At 21.3% G+C, this 23,148-nt stretch overlaps 2 protein-coding genes and 1 long non-coding RNA gene across 3 annotated transcripts in view; 2 read left to right on the forward strand and 1 right to left on the reverse strand.

Moving 5' to 3' along the window:
• Positions 1 to 23,148, reverse strand: part of LOC122506964 — a 57,662-nt gene that overhangs the window by 5,498 nt on the left and 29,016 nt on the right. The gene's annotated exons all lie outside the window — the stretch shown is intronic.
• Positions 1,387 to 10,454, forward strand: LOC122506959 (arg8-vasotocin receptor-like). The gene is made up of 6 exons (XM_043619405.1): positions 1,387 to 2,103; positions 4,719 to 4,926; positions 5,688 to 5,782; positions 6,491 to 6,789; positions 9,512 to 9,658; positions 10,148 to 10,454. Exons 1-6 carry the CDS (start codon positions 1,847 to 1,849, stop codon positions 10,270 to 10,272), a joined length of 1,131 nt encoding a protein of 376 aa, XP_043475340.1. The 5' UTR covers positions 1,387 to 1,846; the 3' UTR covers positions 10,273 to 10,454.
• LOC122506961 (achaete-scute homolog 1) lies at positions 13,455 to 22,941 on the forward strand. The gene is made up of 4 exons (XM_043619408.1): positions 13,455 to 13,683; positions 14,697 to 14,835; positions 16,438 to 16,638; positions 22,293 to 22,941. Exons 1-4 carry the CDS (start codon positions 13,636 to 13,638, stop codon positions 22,703 to 22,705), a joined length of 801 nt encoding a protein of 266 aa, XP_043475343.1. The 5' UTR covers positions 13,455 to 13,635; the 3' UTR covers positions 22,706 to 22,941.

Here is a 23,148-nt window from a genome sequence, read left to right on the forward strand (position 1 = left end):
GTTTCCGTAAATAATTGCATTTTTTTTTAAGAATTTCATTAAATTTTGTAAAAATAATGTATTTTTTTAAATAATTTTAATTGAAAATTTTGAAAATAATTGAAATTTACAAAGAATTTTTTTTAAAAACTTTTGAGAACAATTAAATTGTTTAAAAAAATTTATTAGAATTTTTAAAAATAATTGAACCTATTAGAGAAGTTTTATTAAAATTATCTGGAATATAATTAAATTTTTTCTCAGAAATCTTCTTAAAATTGTATTGAAAATAATTGAATTTCTCAAAAGAATTTTATTTTCAAAAATAATTGAATTCTTTCCAAGAATTTTACAATTTATTAAAATAATTGAATTGTTTCGAAGAATTTTATCAGAATTGTTGAAAATAATTGAATTCCTTTGAAGAATTTGATTATTTATGAAAATATTTTAATCTTGCAAAGAATTGTCTTATTTATAAAAATAATGGAAATATTACAGAGGATTTTACAATTCATAAAAATAATTGAATTGTTTTGAAGAACTTTATTTGAATTGCTGAAAATAATTGAATTGCTTCGAAGAATTTTATCTGAATTTTTGAAATTGAAAATTGAATTTGAAATTGAAAATTATTTTTTTAAAAGAATTTCATCAAAATTGTCGAAAATAATTGAATTTATATTGAAATTCTTTAAAATAATCGATTTTAATTAATATTTTTAAAAATAATTGTATTCTTTCGAGAAATTTTATTAAAATTCTATTGAAAATAATTGAATTGCTCTAAAAATATTATTTATCAAGAATAATGAATAATAAACTACAAAGTAGCGCGATTATCGAGCACAAGGAGAAGCGTCTCCCCACCCTTTTTTTCGCTCCCCACCCTAACGTACAAGCCGAACCCTTCGCACGGCGAGATTTAATTTTTTTACATTAGCAATAAGAACAATAATTAATTAAAATAACAAATGAATTAATTATAATAACAAAATTATTTTATTAAAATAATTCAATTTTAATAAATTCACATTCGAATAGAAAACTGATTTGTTCGGAAAAAGAAATTTTTTCGAAACCAAACAACTTTTTTCCGTATCTGAGAATTTGATTGATGGATCTGTGTATTGTTTTAATGAAATTTTCGGTGCACCGGCATTATAATCAAAAGCTGTGAATTTTCCGTCATCGTGACTCACTTTATATCAACGAAAACCATTATAATGTTAAACCATTATAAATTATCTCGCATCGTGTGTGTATTATATACACATAGCATATAGAAAATACCTCTCAGTATGTATTCCAGTATTATTAATTAATATTTCGGATATGATTATTAATGAGACGTCATATTGTCGCGTCAAGTTTTCCCTTCTTCTTCACTGCCGCTTCTTCATTGAAGCTCTCCCTCTTTTAATACACTTTACTTTATAACTACGTTTTTTCTTTTATTTTTTTTTCTTCTTCTTCTACTATATACTATTTTACGTCGTGTCGGTCTTTTCATTCATCCTTGACGCTTTGACACCCGGACGTCAGACCTGCAATTCGCTCTCTATCGTGTTAGTAACATCGTTCCTCAAACAACATTTATTTATCGTTTCGAATCATCCGTCAATTTTTATACTCTCTCTCTCTCTCTCTCCCAATTTCCTGAATGAAAAACTCGACAATCGAATTTTGTTGGAGCTTTGTAAAAAAAAATCGGTAATGGATATATATGTGTATGTGTATATATATAAAGAGAGAAAGTGAACAGTGATGATATGAGTTAAAACAAAAAAATAAACGAATTTCAGAAAAAAAAAAAATAGTGTGGAATGATATAAATTGACAAATGTGAAAATTGAGAGGAGCAATTATGGAGAATGGGACTTTAATAAATGATACGAGGGACGAGGAACTCGCAAAATGGGAAATTGGCATTTTGACCTGTTTTTTCGTCATCATCATTATTGGCAATTCCCTTGTTTTATTCTCCATTTATTTAAAAAGACATTACGGACAAAGAAAAAAATTAACTCGAATGCATTTTTTCATTATGAATTTAAGTGTCGCTGACTTGCTTACTGCTGTTCTCAATGTTTTACCACAAATGGCGTGGAAAATCACTTTCAGGTATGTGTCATATTTCAAAGAAAAATTACATTTTCTTTTATCGGACACACAGTTTTTTTTTGCAATTTAGGAAATTTATTTACTTACATACGTAAGTAAAACGTTCGAGAAACAAATGCAATCTTTGGTGCAAATTATTTTATCTATTTTTATCATTATTATTATTTATTCTATTTATTATTATTATTTATTTTATTTATTATTATTAATTTTGCTATTTTAAAATTTACAGACAATGGTATTTTCTATCTTATTTTTTCCACTTAATTTGTTATTTTTTTTTTATTTTATTTTTTTTTCTCTTCATTATTCAACTGTGACGTAAAAACTTTATTTATAATATAAAATATTATTCACCTAATGTACAAATCGATAAAGAAAATCAAGAAGTTAGATAGTTAAAATGTGTAGAAAAATAAATAAAAAATAGAACTAAGTTCATTAACTGCCTTTTTAACATAAAATGTTTCTAATTTAATGATAAAACGAATAATTATAAAAATAAATAAATAATACCAAAAGAACATTATTTTTTTATTGTAAGTCCATATGTTGTTTAAATAAATAAGATAAATAATAAATATTAAATAATTAATAATAAATAATAAATAAATAAGTAATAAATAATAATAGTAAATAATAACGAGAAAATAAAAAATAATATAATAATAAAAAAACAATACTAAAACTGAATAAAAGAATAACTTTATAGTTATTAATAAATAAAGAATAACGAAATAATGAAATCAACCATTTGCTAATCCACTTTTTAAAAAAAAATTATTTCATTCACATTCATTTCACATTATTCTTCCAGAGTTTTATAGAATATTATAAATAAAATTGACTTTATAATCCTGACCGGTATATTAGTCGATAACTTCTTTCGTTATTCGTTATATAAACAATATAATTTCAAGTTTAATGAAAAATGATAACGTGAGAAATATATTTGTGACAAAGTTATTTTAGTTTGACAGTTTTATTATTTATTGCAAAAAAAAGAAGTAAATTATATATAGGCGAAAAAGCGGAAGCATTTTAGTTCCAATAACAAAAATATTAGAACAAAAATTTGAAATTCAAAGCATTATATCTTGTAAAAACGATGAATTCAATTCACACGAGTAAATTATATTTTTAAATATTTCTTCTTCCAAATCAGTCGAATTCATTTTGCTATTAGAGCTTCAATTTTATTTATATTAACAATGCAATGAAATTACTCTAATTTTCAAAATATAATAACAGCAGGCCTCGGAACCACATTAACGAGCAAAAAAAGTCGCTTTAGTCTATTAAAAATAGAAAAAAAGTCGAAAAAGTCGTTTATTTAATTTTCTGTTGTCACAAAAATTTTATTTTGTATTTCCCTAATTCTTCACTGATTTCAAAATTCAATTAATTAAAACTTGTATAATTTTTGCTTAATAACTACCTATTTAAATCCTTCTTCTTTCTTTTTTCACAGAAAATAAAATTTTTTAAATTTCAATTCAAAATTTAATAATTTCTAAAAATTAAAACTATAACCATTCTAAAAATTCAATTATCTTCTAGAACTTTGAACTAAACTTCAACAATTGAAATCTTATGAAGAATTTTACTATTTATAAAAATAATTGAATTGTTTCAAAGAATTTATTAAAATTTTAGGAAATAATTAAAATTTATGGAAATATTTTAGAATATTTGAATTCATCCGAGAAATCCAATTAAAATTGTTTTGAAAATAATTGAATTCCTGCAAAGGATTTTACTATTTATAATAGTAATTGAATTATTGCGGAGAATTTTACTATTTATAAAAATAATTGAAATGTTTCGAAGAATTTATTAAAATTTTGAAGGAATAATTAAATTGCTGTGAAGAATTTTATAGAAATATTTGATAATAATGAAATTTTTTCGAGAAATTCAATTAAAGTTGTTTCGAAAATAATTGAATTTCTTTAAAAAATTTTATTAAAATTTAGTATATTTAAAATAATTGAATTCTTTAAATTTTTTTGACGAATATATATTGAAAAATTGCATTGAAAGTAATTTAATTTTTATATAGAATTCTTTAAAAATATTTTGAAAATAATTGAATTATTTTTGAGAGAATTTTAAATTCTTGTTAAAATTGAATTTTATGGAAATTTTTGAAAATAATTTAATTCTTTCGTGCACTTTTATTTAAATTTGATTAAAAATTTAAAACAAATTTTAAAAATTGAATTCTTCCGAGGAATTCAATTAAAATTGTTTTGAAAATAATTGAATTTTTGTAAAGATTTTTACTATTTAAAAAAATAATTGAATAATTCTTTAGAAGGATTTATTAAAATTTTAGAAAATAATTGAATTCTTTCATGAAATTTTATCAAAATTTTTAAAAAAAATATGAACAGTAATAATTAATTTTCAGTAAAGTTGCCTTAATCTAGTGCAACTATTTACTCTCCAAATTTTAATAACTGAAATTTTCCTTTATCAAAATTAGAGAAGGAAAAATTTAATTTCCAAAATTTTATAAATACTAAATTTCTAAACAAAAACAAAAAAGCAAAGAAACAATTAAGAAAATTACAAAAAAAACTTGGGAAAGGTTAATTCAGCAAGTGTCCTAGATTTCAGGGAGGAGCGTTCCTCTGCAAATTGATAAAGTTTGGCCAACCTATCGGTCCATACTTAAGCTCCTACATCCTAACGGCGACAGCTATAGACAGATATCATGCGATATGTTTTCCCTTCAGCTATTGTCGCACTACGTCAAGAAGATCAAGGATTATGGTCTACAGTGCTTGGATAATTGCTCTCATACTGTGCACACCACAAGTAAATTTTAATTCTTTACTTTTTTTATCTCTTTTTTTCTCTCACCTCAATCACATGTCAAAAAATACTGTAATTTTAATCTCTGACAGCTTGTTTTCTATATTCATTTCTAATGAAGACTATTTTGTTTTTTTTATCTTTTCTACAAATGGCATATAAACATAATTTGTAATTTATATTTTTATGTAAGTTGTAGTTTATATTTTTGCATAATTTGTAATCTATATTTTTGCATTAATTTGTACTCGTTAAAGTTTAATTGGTAAAAATTTTTACTACATAATTTAAATTAGTGACAACTTTTTGCTTTTGAATTAGTAAAAAGGTTTTTGAATTAGTGACTGACTTTTTGCTTTTGAATTAGGAAAATTCACTAATAAATTGGTAAAAATTACTATTTATCAGTAAAATTCACTAATAATAAATTAGTAAAAATTACTACAAAAAAATATATTCAACTCAGAGCCCTATTTAAACTTTTTGTTTTTCCAATAAATTTTATTTGGTTCAAAGAAACATTTTATTTTTGTCATTGAATCAAATAAAATTTTCATTTAGGTAAAACAAAAATTATAAAATTGTTATTTAAAACAAATAAATACCTACTAAAAAAAATTTACTTGACTCTGAGACAAATAAACCTTTATTTACCTCAGATAAAATATGTTTGGTTAAAAATAAAATTATATTAAATTAAATAAAAATTAAATTAAAAATTTGTATCTGGGTGCAGAATTTGTAATTTTTATTTTTGATTCCAGCTTTTTGTATTTTCATATCAAACAATTTCTCCGGGAGTTTGGGACTGTTGGGCCACTTTTACAATGCCTTATGGACAAGAAGCTTACGTCACGTGGTCAGTTGAATTCAAAATTAATAAATTATTGAGAATAATAATTAATATTCTACATATTTGCCTTAATTTTTTTTCAGTGTACGAATAGTTTTCAAAATATTACGTATGCAATAATCAAAAGTGCTCAAATATTTTTTCACCTAAACGGAACAATATTACCTTAAAATTCGGTTTTAATTTCAAACCAAATATTTATACGCAACGTTACCCGATATTATCCCAATTAGCTCAAAAAATACCCCAAAAAAATATTCCTCCACATAATCCAAACAACTGAATTTAACATTTTCAAATTATCCAAATATCAAATATTATACAGACAATATTGCCTGAATTTCTCAAAAATATTCTAACGTCAATGTTTACACAACATTGAACATTGATCCAATATTGAACTAAGTTTACCTCATCGCAATATTACCCTCCAATTTTCCTTATAAGCATAATATAGAGAAATCAAAGGAAAATTCTTTCATATCTATATTTTAGCGTGCGTGAGTTTCATTTGATTATTTTTCACTAGACTTTTATTTTTTACATCCCTTTCACTCAGCAGAGAGATTCAAACCCCTCTTTCTCTCACTCTATACGGGAAAAATACTATGTCTACCCAGTAGGATATGATATAATAAACCATCGTTCCATTTCCGTTTCTCTCTCTTTCTCTCTATATATATATATAAATATTTTTTTCTCTTTCACAAACAGGTACAGCATCTCTGTTTTTCTACTTCCATTCACTGTTTTGGTCTATACATATACAGGAATTTGCATTGGAGTTTGGAAAAATAGTGGAGTATCGGACCCATTAGAAATTGGATATAAAAAAAATTCGAATATTATAAAAAAAAAACAAAGTCCATTAATAACAAAGGCGAGAGTAAATACGATGAAACAAACAATAGTTGTTGTTACTCTTTATTTTTTAACATGGAGTCCATTTATTGGTTGTGAACTATGGATGGCATGGGATCCAATAAGGGCATTAAATTCTTCAATTTTCGATGGTAAACTATTATTCTCGTAAATTCATTTCCTAATTTTAAGTTTTATACTTTGAAAAAGAATTTTACTCTCTAAATTTAAATTAGTATAAAAATATTCACTAATTTGAATTAGTGACTGATTTTTTGCTTTTAAATTATTAAATTTTACTAGAAAATTATTAGAAACTAGGTAGCAAATGTTACGCACTCTAGCGCGCGGAACGTGATATTCAATAATTTATTATTGTTATGCAAATTACAATATTTTTTATTTTTTAATTTAAATTTAATAAATAATTTCATAATCAAAATTTCAAAAATTCACTTATTAAGTACAAAATTAATTATTACTGTTCATATTTTCAAAAATTTTAATAAATCCTTCTAAACAATTTAATTATTTTTTTAAATAGTAAAATCTTTACAAAAATTCAATTATTTTCAAAAAAATTTTAATTAAATTCCTCAAAAAAATTCAATTTTTTAAAAAATTTTAACACATTTCAAAAAAATTCAATTATTTTTATAAACAGTAAAATTCTTCGCAATAATTCAATTATTTTTATAAATAGTATTAAATCCTTTGTAAGAATTCAATTATTTTCAAAACAATTTTAAATGATTTCCTCTAATGAATTCAAATATTTTAAAATATTTCCATAAATTTCAATTATTTCCTAAAATTTTAATAAATTCTTCGAAACAATTCAATTATTTTTATAAATATAGTGAAATTCTTCGCAAGAATTCAATTATTTTCAATTCAATTTTAATAGATTTACTCGAAAGAATTAAATAATTTTCAAAAATTTCCATAAAATTCAATTTCAACAAGAATTTAAAATTCTCTAAAAAATAATTCAATTATTCTCAAAATATTTTTCAAAAATTCTATATACAAAAATAAATTACTTTCAATGCAATTTTTAAATAATTATATTCGTCAAAAAAATAGAAAGAATTCAATTATTTTCAAAAAATAATAAAATTCTTGTGATGAATTCAATTATTTTGAATATACTTAATTTTAATGAAATTCAATTTGAATTAGTACATTTTACAGATAGATTAGTACCTAGAATTTACTATTTATTAGTAAAATTTACTAATATAATAATTAAAGTCTTTTAAAAAAGAATTAATTTATAAAAAATATTTATTAAATTAATATAATGGTAATAAAAATAAAATAGTAATTATGAACAATAAAAAAATTTATAAATATTATAATAAAAATTAAAACATCAATTACTCTCTAAATTTAAATTAGTAAAAATAGTTATTAGTTTTAATTAGTGTCTGACTCTTTGCTTTAAAATTAGTAAATTTTACTAATAAATTAGTAGAAGTTATTATATTTGTAAAAAAAATTATAAATTAGTAAATTTTAATAATAAATAGTAATTTCTACTAATTTTCACTAATTTATTAGTATATGCTAATTCAAAAGCATAAAGTCAGTCACTAATTTAAATGAGTAAATATGTTTACTAATTTAAATTTAGAGTTTTTTTTTCTCGATATCAATTATTTTTTTATTTCAAATTTTTATATTTTAAATAAATAAATAAATTATTTAATTAATAAATTTTACTAATAAATTAGTAGAAATTACTATTTAGAAAGAAAAATTAACAATTAGTAAATTTTACTAATAATTAGTAATTTCCAGTTCCACTAATTTTTACAAATTTATTAGTAAAATTTGCTAATTCGAAAGCAAAAAGTCAGTCACTAATTCAAATGAGTAAATATTTTTACTAATTTAAATTTAGAGTGTAATATTGATAATGATGTAATTTTTCTTATTATTTATAATTATTATTTTCTGTTTATTATCATTGTATTAATTTCATCATAATTTTTTATAAATTTATCCTTTTTTAAAAGACTTCAAACCTAAGTATATCCTTCACAAAGTTTTTTTTATCTCGATATCAATTATTTTTTTATATCAAATTTTTATATTTTAAAGGACTTTACGAAACCTTACAATATTTCTGAGAATATGTTTTTTTTAATCTATTTTCTTATGTAGAATTTTTTTTCTGCGCAAACTTTTAAATGTATTATTGACATTGTATATAAATAATAATAGAAAAAACGATTTAAATGATTGAGTGAATAACATAAATTATAACCTTTGTGACGACAAACTAGAATTACTCAAAGAAACAAATCTTTTACTTATATAGACGTATTAACATTTATGTAAATTAATAAAATTGGTTGATTAATTATTAATGATTTTTATGTCTCAATAAGTCAATTTTATAACAACAACATACAAAAGTTACAATTTTTTTCTCACTTTTTTTTTTAAAAATAAAAAAAATTTCTATTTCAGAAAGAGATGAAAAAATAAAATAGTCTCATAAACAAGTGATTAACATTTTTAATTCTTTACTATTCAAAAGTTGAAATATCACATATCAAGTTTTTTAATTATTTGTTTCTATTTTCATTATTGTAATCGTAATTATTATAGATTATTGTTTCAATTGCAATAAAATTCTATTTAAATTTTAATTAACTAAATTATTTTTTTTTTAAATTTGTTTTTTATTGTATTCATTTAATCAATTTAATCAATTTCATCAACTTAATTAATTTAATAATCAATTAATATTTAATTTAATAATTTAAACTCAGTGTATAAATATACAATGTCAATAATAACAATGACTTTTGACACTGAGTAAGAAAAATGTATATAAAATTATAAATATATTTTTTTTGACAGGTCCATTATTTACTGTGCTTTCTCTATTAAGCTGTCTGACGAGTTGTGTAAATCCATGGATATACATAGCATTTAATTCTGAACTGCGAATCCTCTTATTAAATTTTCTACGGAAAATAACAAGACATAAATATTCACCAGCGTCAGGTATAATTGAAATCAATTTAAAAAATGTCAACTTTTTATTCTAATATTCTAGTTTACCTTCAAAATCAATATAAAATATATAACGTGAAAGAAAGAAAAATTTCCCCTGAATCGTATTTTTTAAAAAGAAATTTTAATTTTAAATATAACTTTTAATAATTAAAAGTACAACATTCTCAATACGAATTTATATTTAAAAAAAATTAATAATAGAATTATGCAAAAATTCTCTTATTATTAATAATTGCCTTAGTAATGTGAATGAATAAAAATACATATTTTATTGACCTACTCTATACAAGAAAGTGATAATCTTTTCCAATTAAATAAAAGTTAACATTAACTGAACATTATAATGTTCAAAAAATTATGAAAAATTAAATAAATCAAGGAAACAATTTATATTCCATATTTATATTCATCTATATTAATGTTATATATATATCTGAATATTTAAAATTTATGGATTTATGGATAAATTATTTTCAGACGATAATTCAAAAATTGGACATTCAAATGAACCCTCAACAACGTCCTCATTGATCTCAAAAGTATCCACGTGTCCAAATACAGTAAAGCCAATTTACACGGAAGTAAGAGAACGAAATATTTAATTGTATCATTCACGTGAAATATAGTCAAATTAGTGATATAGAAATAATGAGATAATAATTTATTCAATTATTTATTTAACGAAATACAACCAAATTGTATTGTATTTATAAAGTTAAAATAATTATATCTTTTTGTAATTAGCATTGTTCTTAAATAAAGGAGATTGTGACATTTTTTTATACAAAAAAATATTCTATTTTTTTGAATTTAATTTTAATTGAAAATTTTTTTTTTAATTGTCTTGTTATTTTCCATTTGAAATTTTGTTTCTTGAAAAATTTTAACATTGGTTGATTAAACATTTTCAGAAAACTAACACCATTATGGATTAATTAATTAACTATCTATTAATTAACTACCTATCTATTAATTAATTAACTATTAATTAATTACCTATTAAATAATGAACTATTAATTAATAAACTATTAATTTTGTTTATTTGTTTATACACCCGCCTTAAGACTTAATTCCTTTAATTTCTCATTGACGATTATTTATTAATACTATAATAATTAATAACTAACATTATGAATTTAATATTTTTAAATTTAATTTATAATTATTAATCAAATTTACTTAATTAAGCATCTAATTTTATTATCAATTATTATTGCTATCAATACTTTTTTCTAATTCTTTAAAACATAAATATTTTTTTTTATTCCCCTACTATGAATAATTAAGTAACAAATTTATATAATTTAATCTAGAAACAACTTTTACTACACGCTTTATATATAAAAGAGAACAATGAATTATTTTCCCATTATTATGATTATTTGTATTAAAAACTTTTCATTACAAAAACCTTTTGAAGATCATTTTTCCATAAACTAACAAACTTGGTCACTTCGCCATTTATTATTCTTTCTTCTTTTTTTATTTCTTTTTTCCTCTAGTTTGCCCCGTTTTACATTCCTTTACAGTTCTCTACTCATTAGTATTTCCATCGAATGTACCTCTATTATATTCCATCGTTTGTATTATCCATTTTTATCCCAACGATATCCCCAGCGACTCTCATATTTATGTTAATATTTCTTCTTTTTGTCAGTGGCGAGACCCTTCAATAACTCCCCCCCCCCCCCTCTTCCCCCCTTCCATCATCTAGTTCAAGAAATAAAAATTCTACGTGACTATCTTTTTTTAAATTTAGTTCAATAATTATTATTCGAAAAAAAACAAAAATATAAAATATAAATAATTCAATTCAATAAAATAATTCAATATAATTTTTATTTAAACTAAAAATTACTTATCAATAAATTCGGTTAATTATTAATTAATTATTTACAAATGAGCGCCAGAAATGAGTTATTTATAATTTGAATTATTATTTATTTAAAAACTGCACTTGTTATTAATAAATTATCAGTTTTCAAAGTACCGTATTTTTAATAAATTAATAGCAATTAATTAATTGCTGTGTATATTTATTTATTTTATTTCATCTCTCACAGTTCATTTATTTATATACTTATTTATTATTTACTCCTTTATTTATTTATGTACCCAATTATTATTTACTTGTTTATTTATTTATGTATTTCCTTATTTACTATTTAGTTCTTTATTTACTTAATTATTATTTATTTCCATCTATTTACTCAGTTTTTAATTTACTTCTCTATTTATTTATCAATTTACTATTTTTTATTTACTTATATATTTACTCATTTATTTACATATTTACTTACTAAATTATTATTTACTTTTCTTTCTATTTATAAATTTAGTTATTCTTTATAAACTTTTTTATTTATTTTTTTTTCAGTTACTTATTTATTTACTCATTTATTCATTTCTAAATTTACATATTCTTTATAAACTTTTTTATTTATTTATTAATTTACTAGTCTTTATTTACACATTTAATTACTTCTCTCTGTTCTTATTTTTATTAATTACTCATTTGTTCATTTATTTATACTTATTTATTAGTTACTCATTTATTAATTTAAATAATTAAACTCTATTATTTGTTTATTTACATATTTATTTACAAAATTATTATTTACCTCTTTATTTTGTTATTTATAAATTTACTAATTCTTTATTTACTTATTTACTAATTTGTTTATTTACATATTTTCTTAATTAACTTTTTTTTCTATTTACTTATTTACTATTTACCTATGTACTTATTTATCAATTTACTATTCTTTATTAACTTTTTTATTTAGTTACACATTTACTTACTTAACTATTATTTAATTCTTTATTTTATTAAATTTTTTTATTTATTTAATTACGTAATTATTATTTACTCCTTTATTTATTTATTTACTCATTTACTTTCTTACTTATTATTTAATTCTTTATTTAATTATCTATTTCCTTCGTTATTTACTTATTTATTTATTTATACATTTACTTTTTATTATTTACATCTCTATTTGCTTATATTTGTTATTTACTTCTTTATTTATTTATCAATTTACTAGTCTTGATTTATTTAATTACGAAATTATTATTTACCTCTCTATTTGATTTATTATTTACTTTTCTAGTTATTTATAAATTTACTTATTTATAAATTTATTTAATATTTACTTATTTACTAATTTGTTTATTTACATATTTTTTCAATTAATTTTTTTTCTATTTACTTATTTACTATTTACCTATTTAATTATTTATCAATTTACTATTCTTTATTAACTTTTTTTATTTTGTTACACATAAAACTATTATTTCATTCATTATTTTATTAAATTTTTTTATTTATTTTCTTATTTAATTACTTATTTAATTACTTAATTATTATTTACTCCTTTATTTATTTGCTATTTTATTTTTTTAATTAATTAATTTATTTATATGCACTTGTCTAATACTCCAATGCTCCATATTTTCCAACTATTAATTGTATATTAAATCAATTATGAATAATTGAATTATAAAATTATTTGAGAATAATAATTTAGCAAACTGAACGAATTTTGCACTTGAAAGCGTGATGAACTAAGCGAGCAAAATAAATTTATCGAACGGGCAGTGTGCAGAAAATTGGATTAAAATTGACAATGTTGCATAATTATTAGGTATAATTGATTCAATGTGGAAAATTAAAATGATTAGAGACACGTCCCTGTTGAAGATGAGCAAGGTAAGTAATGTATATACATACATAAATTATATGAGAACCTCTGTCAGAACACCTGAATACTTAATAAACGGATAAAATGAACATTATTAAAGTCTGTTTGTGACCGATCCACATCTCTTCCGAGGCCAAGTTCTTTAGTCACACGTGACATTTTACAAGAAGTGCATGGGGTCGCCCCCATAAGAATCGAACATCACATTTACGGATTAAAAAACAAATAATAAAGAACACAAATTTTCACTCATCTCAATAATGGACATAAAACAAGAGGAATATCAGCGGGAATTTTGCAAAAATGAGGTAACAGATTGATACAAAAAAAAAGATGAAATCCGATAAAAATGAATTTAAAAATTATTTTACGCGTTTTATCGAAAATAATTTACCAAATGGTATTGAAAATTTTTTTTATTTTTTATTATTGAAAAAAATGCTTTTAATTTCAAATCCATATTTTTCCCTGTGATTTCAAATACGTTCTAGATTAATTGGAGTACATTTCTTTTTTTTTTCTTTCTAAAAAAGAGAAAACTAAATTTAAAATGTAAATTTATTTTCGACTCCAATAATCGAAAAATCAATAAAACATTTTGATGAGATATAATTAATCAGTTTATAAATTAGAGCACTGAATAATTAGTACTTCCACTATTGATTCATACTTGATTTAATTTTGCATAAAACTTACATTTTACCGATTACAAGAGTTAGAGAGAGAAAATTTTTATTAATATTCATTAAAAAAAATCGAAATTTATTATAAAGTCCGTCAAAGGATGAACAAAAAAAAATGTACAGCGTAATTTGCTATTCATTTCTCATAATTTTCCTTCTTACGTTTTTCTTTTTTTCTTCAAATGATAAAATATTCAAGTCTGATAAACCATTTTGGATTTCTTATGACGTCTACAATATTATTAATCATGTTTTTAAAAAAATGATCTCATTCCGATTATTTTACCTTTCTCTTTAAATAAAATGAAAATGATTTTTTTCTAATATTTTAACACTCGGTAAATAATTCATCTTTTGTTAATAATTTTGATACTCATTTGTTTAATAAATAATTAACTGGCCAAAATTCATTATTATTAAATATTAATCAATATTAAATATATTTCCAATTCCTCTTTGTCTTATTTAGTTAAAGAAAATTCAGAGGAATCAAATTGGTTTTTAATTTTCAAAAATAAGGAAAAATTTCTTGAGAGATTTTTCCTGTTAATATTTTAAGAGAAAACTCAATTTTCTTTAAATTAGAAATCAATAAAATGCGAGAAGAATTTTTTTAAAAACAATTTTATCGTTTTTAGTCGGACAAAGAAAGCAATGACGAGGAATATTCTCAACCAAGAGTTTTACTCGATCTCGACGAAAATTCCAAACATCAACAAATTCTACAGCAGGATTTAAGTTCCTCCTCGAGTCATTTTGCAGAAGATCCTCGACCCGGTAAAAAAAACCATAATAATTGAAAGAAAAATTTTATTTTCAGAATTTTTTTTCTCATAATTTAAAAATCGAGAAAAAGTCTTTTGCTATTTTTTTCCCTAGGGGATTAAAAATCTATGCAGTTTTTTCTCAGGGGATAAAAAATCTATGTAATTTTTTTTCTTATGGGATAACAAATCTTTGCATCTTCTCTTCCTATGAAATAAAATATCTTTTGAATTATTTTCTTCTCAAGGGATAACAAATCTAAGCAATTATTTTTTTCTACAAAAAAATTAAAAATTTATTTATTTTTTTTAGAAGACTCGAAAACAGTTTCTAATTTATACCAATAAAATTTTTCAAAATAATTCGAATATTTCCGCATAAACAATAAAATTCTTTGCAGGAATTCAATTATTTTCTAAACAATTTTAATAAAATTTCTCCAAAGAATTAATTTCTTCTGAATTTTAAAATAAAATTCTTCCCAGAATTTCAATTATTTTCAAAAATTTTAGTGAAATTTTAAATAAGAAATAAAATTGTTCCTTGGAATACAATTATTTTTATAAATAACAAAAATTCTCCAGAGAAATTCAATTATTTTCAAATTTCAACACAATTTTAATAAAATGTCTCGAAAGAATTCAATTATTTTCATAAATAGTAACATTCTTTAGTTGAATTTAATTATTTTTAATCTAATTTTAATAACATTTTTCCCTGGAATTCAATTATTTTTATAAATAATAAAAATTCTTCAGGAGAGTTAAATTATTTCACTCTAACACAACACAATTTTAATAAAATGCCTCGAAAAAAATTTAATTATTTTCAATACAAATTTAATAGAATTTCCCGAAAGAATTCACTTATTTCCATAAATAATTAAAATTCTTCTGATGAATTTAATTATTTTTAATATAATTTTAATAAAATTCTTCCAAAAATTAAATTATTTTTATAAATAAGAAAAATTCTTCCGAGGAGTTCAATTATCATCAACACAAATTTTAAAAAAATCTCTCGATAGAATTTAATTATTTTCATTACAAATTTAATACAATTTCTCGAAAAAAATTCAAATATTTCCATAAATAATAACAGTCTTTTCATGAATTTAATTATTTTTAAAAATTTTAATAAAATTCTTCAATAAAATTCAATTACTTTCATAAATAATCAATTTTTCAAAAAAATTTTATTATTTTCATTGTACAATATTATTAATTGAATTATTCCTTAAAAGTATTCCTTTAATTGTTTTCGAAAATTTACATGAACATCTTCAAATCAATCCAATTATTTAAAAAAATTTTAATTAAATAATTACTAATAAATATTTAATTAATCATAAATCAATAAATTAATTACTCAAAAATCTATGCAATTTTTTTTCTTAGGGGATAAACTGTCTTTGCAATCATTTTTTCCCTAAGGAATAAAAAATCTATGCAATTTTTTTTTTTACTGAATAAATTGTCTTCACAATTATTATTTTTTTCTTAGAGGATAAAAAATCTAAGTAATTATTTTTTCTCAGAAGATAAAAAAATCTTTGCAATTTTTTTTTTTTATTCTCAGGGGATAAAAAATGAAAAATTAATTTCTTTTTTTTAGAAGTCCAATATACGAGTCGAAAACAGTTCTTGAGAAGACGTTGGCACGAATCAGACTTTGAACAACGTTCACAAACTTCAGAAGGAGTGGTTGTAATAAGAGTACCTGAACCTGAAGTGGTGGAAACTCCGTCTAATTTAGAGTTGCTTCACCAAACAAGTATTAAACCAGTGCATCGTGAAGCTTCACAAACTGAGAAAGGTAAGTAGCTTACATTCTGTCAATATCTAATTAGGCAAACTGAAAATAAGAAGATTTTGATTCGACAAATTTTCAATTATATCAGCGAAAAAAAAATCTTCTTGTAAACGAAACAAGGAATAATTTCAAAACCGAAAAGGGGAAAATATTTTTAAATTAAATAATTTAAATTATAAAACATTTCTGGAATGCAAAACATTATAGAAGTGAATTTAATAATAATAATGAATAACTAATTATTATCTTTTTATTAATATTCAAATATAATAATTAAAAAATTTTTCTCAATAAATAAAATTAAAAATGAACAGATATTTCGAAAATTAAAATCTCTTAAACAAATGTACCAGTTAAATTGAGCGTGGAACATGGTAATTGGACTAATTAAAATCCTAATTAAATTGAAGTTAATTATAAAAAAGCGCATAATTTAATTTCACCCGAGGAATGTTTCGGAACCAATTTTCCATGTACAAATTAAATACACGAAATATTTTAAATAACATATGTTACTGGCAAACAATTTCAAACTCAATATCATATAAAACATAATTAATTTTATAAATTACTTTTAGAATTGTATATCAAATCAAAACCGTGTATTATGTTAAATATTCTTTTATCTAAAATAAAGCGTTTTATTTTTATTTGCAATTTTTATTATCTTTATACTTTTTTCAATCATTTTATTTTTATTAACTTAATTCAGGGCTCGAACTATTGTTCGTAAATCATGTAAAGGTCTGTAAATTTGCTTGAAGTCTGTAAAAGTCAGTTCAAAAAAAAGATCCGTAAAGTCCGTAATTTGATTAAGAAAAGACGAAAATTATTAAAAATAAAGCATTTATATAGAAGAATTTTAGTTAAAAAATCGCAAAAAAATTTAAGTTCTGGAAAAGTTATAAATTATTTAATGAATAATTTTACTTAAATATTTCAAAATTAATTCAATTTTAAAAGAGTTGCGTTTACAATTCAAACAAATAAATCAATTTCCAAAGATTTCAATTTGATATTTTACCAAATGTTAAATTTGAAGGAATTTAATTAGAAATTTTATTGAAAGAATACAGTCATTCTTAAAATTTTCCATAAATTTTCTTAGCAGAATTTCAATAAATTATTTTCAAGAAAATTTCTCAAAAGAATTCAATTTATTTGCAGAATTAAAATTTTTAAATTCTTTACAAGAATTCAATTATTTTCAATACAATTTCAATGAAATATCAAAATTCAATTATTCTTAAAATTTTCTAAAAAATTTCTTGTCAAAATTTCAATTACTTTCAAGTTTTTTGCAAGAATTCAATTATTTTCAATACAATTTTTAAAAGTAATAAGATTCTTCGAAGAAATTCAATTATTTAAAAAAATTTTAATAAATTTCTTGGGAAAATTTCAATTATTTTCAAAAATTTCTCTGAATTCAATGATTTTCAAATCTCAATATTCACTATTTTAATAAAATTTTCCAAAATAAATCAATATTCTCTAAAAAAAGTTACAATAAAATTCTACGCAAACATACAACTGAATTTTAAAAGACATTCAATTATTCAATAAATTATTTATTTTTCTATTCAAATCTGTAATTAAATTCTAGTAGAATTTTCTAATAAAAATTAAAAATTGATTTAAAAATGAATTTCAGTTAAAATTTTAAATAATAATTGAATATTCAAAGCATTGTATCGTGAACTTTTAAAAAGAATTGAATTTTTAAATTAATTTTTATGAAAAAGTTTAATTGAATTTTTTTTATATTATTTTATATTTTTATTTTCTAATATAATTTTAATTGGAAAATTTACGAATAATTAAAATTTCATAAAATTGAATATTGTAAAAAAATAAAAAATGAATTTAAAAATTGCCAAAGAACTTTTTCGAAAATTGTTAAAAATAATCAATTTAAAGAAGAATTTTAGTTAAAAATTCTTGAAAATAATAATTGAAATAATAATAATAAAAATAATAAATAATAATAATAAAATAATAGTTGATCACTCCGAGTCGAAGACTCGGAGTTATCGATTTCTTCATGTTTTATATTAATTAAAAATGGCAAATTAATAAAATCATTATTTTATATTATAAGAATATTGTACTTCTTAAACATGATTTTCATCATTTCAATTCAATTATTATTATTTTTAAGAATTTTTCACTAAAATTTTTCTACAAATCAATTAATTGGTCCGTAAAGTCCTTATTTTTAAATACTTTCACTGGTTCGAGCCCCTGATTTTATTTTCATTTATATTTATTTTATTTTATTTTAATTTATTTGTTTACTTCATTTTAATTTATTTTATTTGTTTATTTTTTTTATTTACTGTCTACTATTTTTTTTTGCAATAATTTTTGTTTCACATTTAATGTTACGTTCCATGGAGAAATTAAAATTCGAATCCTCTATTATTCTATTATTATATTTGAAACAATGAAATATTTTTCATTGATTGTAATAATCGAGTATAATTTGAATAAAATATTCCATTTGAACTTAAAAGAATCTCATTATCAATAAAAAGGACTGCTACTCTGTCGGGTTTTCAATTTCTCAGTCAGTTTCTTTCTGAATCGTGCATTTTCCTCCTCGAGAATTCTCATTCTCATCGCCTGTTCGAAAATAATGGCTCGCAAATTTTCATCTTGGGTCAATTGAATCAAATCAAAGAAAAGTTTGTCCTTCTCCTCTTTTCCATAAGTAATAATTCTCATTTCATGTTGAGCATCATCGGAAAAATTCAAAATTCTCTTCGACATAATTAATTTTTTATTCTTTTTATTAATTCTATCGCCATTGCTCTTATTTTTTTCCTCACGATAATAATTCGATGTACTTGTTGAAACATTACGAAAATTCACATTATTGTCGAATGATTGTTTTTGTGATGAATACTTTTTACCCAATAGTTGGAGAAAAAAATCGACTATGAATTGTCGAAAGAAATTTCGCCACCAGGAATTTTTCTTTAGATTATCATCTTCGTAATTTGAATTTTTATTTAAAGGATTCAATTCATCGTTTAAAACAACTCTTGACATTTCTGTCAAATTCTCCTCGGAAAATTCACCAGGAAAATTATTTTCCACTGAAACATTATTCAATGAAATTTTATCCAATGAATTATTCCAAGAAATTTTTTCTTGCGAAGAAATATTATTTTCCTCTAAAGAAATTTTACTATTCGAAGAAATTTTATCGTTTAACGATAGTTTACGATTAGAGGAAATTTCATGTTTAGAAATAGTTTCTTGTTGAACAATTTCAGAATCTGAAGGAATTTTCCGATTTGATTGATGAGAATTAATTTCGATTTGAATTTCTTGACTCTTACTCACAACTTTATCCTTTGAATTTATTACTGAAATCTCTGAATTTAAATTTTCATTATAAGTGATAACGGCAATTTCTTCCGATTGTTGATTAAAAATAATTTTTCCAAATTTTCTCGAACTATTTTCTGTCGATTCTTCCAATTTTTTTCTTGATTCCGAGAGCAAGTGTTTTGGAATTATTCTCAATATTGACATTTTCCTACGAATGTGTGGAGGATAAGGACAAAAGTGCCAAGCTTCGTTTAGTCGACAACCTAACATCAAACTTCATTTCAATTTTCTATAATTTTTATAATAAAATCATCATTTTTTGTAATTAACTAATTCTAGTGTAAATAGTAATCAAATAATAATAAAATAACCTTTTCGACTTGTTTCCATAGTTACATTATAAACTTCTGACTTTTAAAACTGTTTCAAAACAAATCCAATTTTGAGGAATGTATTTCACTAAATAAATTTCTACTTTCTAGTGTCATTATTCGGGAAAAATTTTAACGTCCTTTCCACCCTTCAACTAAACCACTAAACTAACGCCATAACGGATAAATTAAATTGTCATTTGTTTTTTTAACTAACTTTTCACGATTTTCCAAAAGAGAAAAAGTACATTTTAGCATTAAACACTGATACATAATTATCATCAGTAATAATATTAAAATAATTGTATTATTGTATTAATAAACGTAATAATAATATTACTTATAAAATTAAAAAAAAATGCAGGCTTCACACTCCATAATTAATTTAAAAAAAGTATTTTTAAGACCTTTCCAATTTCCATCAAAAATATTTAATTTTTTTCTTATACTGCAAATAATAACTTCAATTCTAAAATATTTGAAAAATTCAATTGTTTTCTAAATTTTAATTTTAAATTCTTCAAAAATACGATTATTTTTAAAAATAATTTTTAAATACTATAGTAAAAAAATAAATTTTTTAAAATATAAAAATTGTTTCAATTAAAGTTGCCAGAAATTTTCAAATAATTGGAAATCTAATTTAATCTTTTTGAATTATGTACGGGACTTGAGCTATTTTCAAAAAATTCTAATTACAATTTTTCAAAAGGCTAATTTTTTTCATAATTTCTAAATTAAATTTCATTCAAAACTTGAATAATTTTTATTAAATAAATCTTTAAATACTTATTTATTCTTTATAGTAATATAAGAAATAATTTAAACGATTTCAATGTAAAATATTTTTTAAATTTAACTATTTCTAAAAATTACAACTGTAATTCTTCCAAAATTCAATTATTTTTTAGAATTTTTGAATAAAATTATTCAAAATTTCAATCATTTTTTAAGAAAATAAAGAATTAATATTTTTTTTAAATAAAAATTTTAATATTATCACAGTTTTAGCATAATTAAATTTTTTTGAAGATTTCAATTTAAGATTCTTTCGAAATTTAATTTATTTCTAAACATTCCTATTATAACGCTTCCAATATTCCATTATTATCTAAAATTTTAACTGAAATTTATTTTTAAATCAATTCTTATTAAAAAATTCTACTAGAATTCAATTATACAAATATAAAAATAAATTATTTATTGAATACTTGAATATTTCTTAAAATTTAATTTTATAAAGAATTTTATCAAAATTTCATAAAATATTGTAATAATATTGTTAAGAATTTTATAACACTTTTTTTAAATAATTGAATTTGTTCGAAAAATTTTATGTAAATTGTATTCTTGTAAATTGTAATTCTTTTAAATCATTAACTTTTTCCGAAAAATGTAATAAAAATTGTATTTTAAATAATTGAATTCCTGCGAAGAATTTTATTCAAATTATATTCAAAATAATTGAATTTATCTGAAATATTTTATTGTTTACGAAAATTGTATTTTAAATAATTGCATTCCTGTAAAATTTTATTATTTATGTATTGAATTTCCATTGTAAATAAATAAATAAATAAAATGTTTGAGAAGAATTTGATTAAAATTCTTTTAAATAAGTGAATTCTTTTGGGAAATTCTATTAAAATAGTAAAAAAAAATTGAAATAGAAAAAATTTTTGATAATAATTGAGTCCGTTCTAAGAATTTCATTCAAATTTTTGAGAATAATTTTTGTATTTCAACTTTTAGCGAATTTAAAAAAAGAAAAGAAAAAAGTAGCTTTTAGTGTCACAAATTAAAAAAAAAATATCCAAATAGTAGCAAATCGTAAAAAAAGTATAGTAAATAATTATTTGGTTTTAGTAAATGAATGTGAAACCTAAAAATGTGAAAAAAAGACTTTTTAATAAAAAAATAAAAAATCATTTCTATAACTTTTTGCAGATTACAAGAAATCAGCTTGCGATCGAGAGAGAACTCGGATGAAAGATATGAACCGTGCATTCGAATTGCTGAGATCGAAATTGCCGATTTGCAAGCCACCAGGTAAAAAATTATCCAAGATCGAGTCATTGAGACACGCGATACAATACATCAGACATTTACAAAGTCTCTTGGAGCCCCAATGCACGTACGTTCCAAATATTCCCGACAGATCCAGTTACTATGGAGCGACGACAACCAACTCCAACTTTGAATCACAGCATCCAAATAGATGGGAATCTTTTGCCTACTATCGTTACGATTATCATGCTCCTTTTACCACCCTACAAGCGCCCGCTCTACCACCACCATTACCATCTCGTCTTTTACATCACGAACAAGATATTCACTATCGTTATGATCCACGTTCCTAATAAATCAACCAAAAAACATTTTTTTTCCTCCCTATCCAACAAAAAATGCAAAAAAAAAAAAAAAATTTCACTCTAACAAGAAAAAAAAAATTTCAACTTATATGTTGCCAAAGAATCTAAATTTTTATTAACAAAATAAGTTAATGACTAAAACAAGAGTCTCATATATTTAAAAAAATGTTAATGTTAAAATATACATGTATTTTTAAATAAATAAATATAAATTTCGAAATATATTCGTGAAGCATTTTTGTTAATTATTCATGACTCCATATTATTTATTTTGACTTTCAAAATTTTTTGCATTTGAAATTAAGAAAATAAATATTACACGACTAAATTATTATTATTATTATTATTATTCTATTACTATTATTATATAACTAGCAATTGTTACGCAAATAAATTACAAAATATTTTATTTCCAAATATCAACTTCAATT

This window comes from Leptopilina heterotoma, unplaced genomic scaffold (genome assembly GCF_015476425.1).
Source record: "Leptopilina heterotoma isolate Lh14 unplaced genomic scaffold, ASM1547642v1 Lhet_44, whole genome shotgun sequence".
NCBI classification, from domain to species: Eukaryota; Metazoa; Arthropoda; class Insecta; order Hymenoptera; family Figitidae; genus Leptopilina; species Leptopilina heterotoma.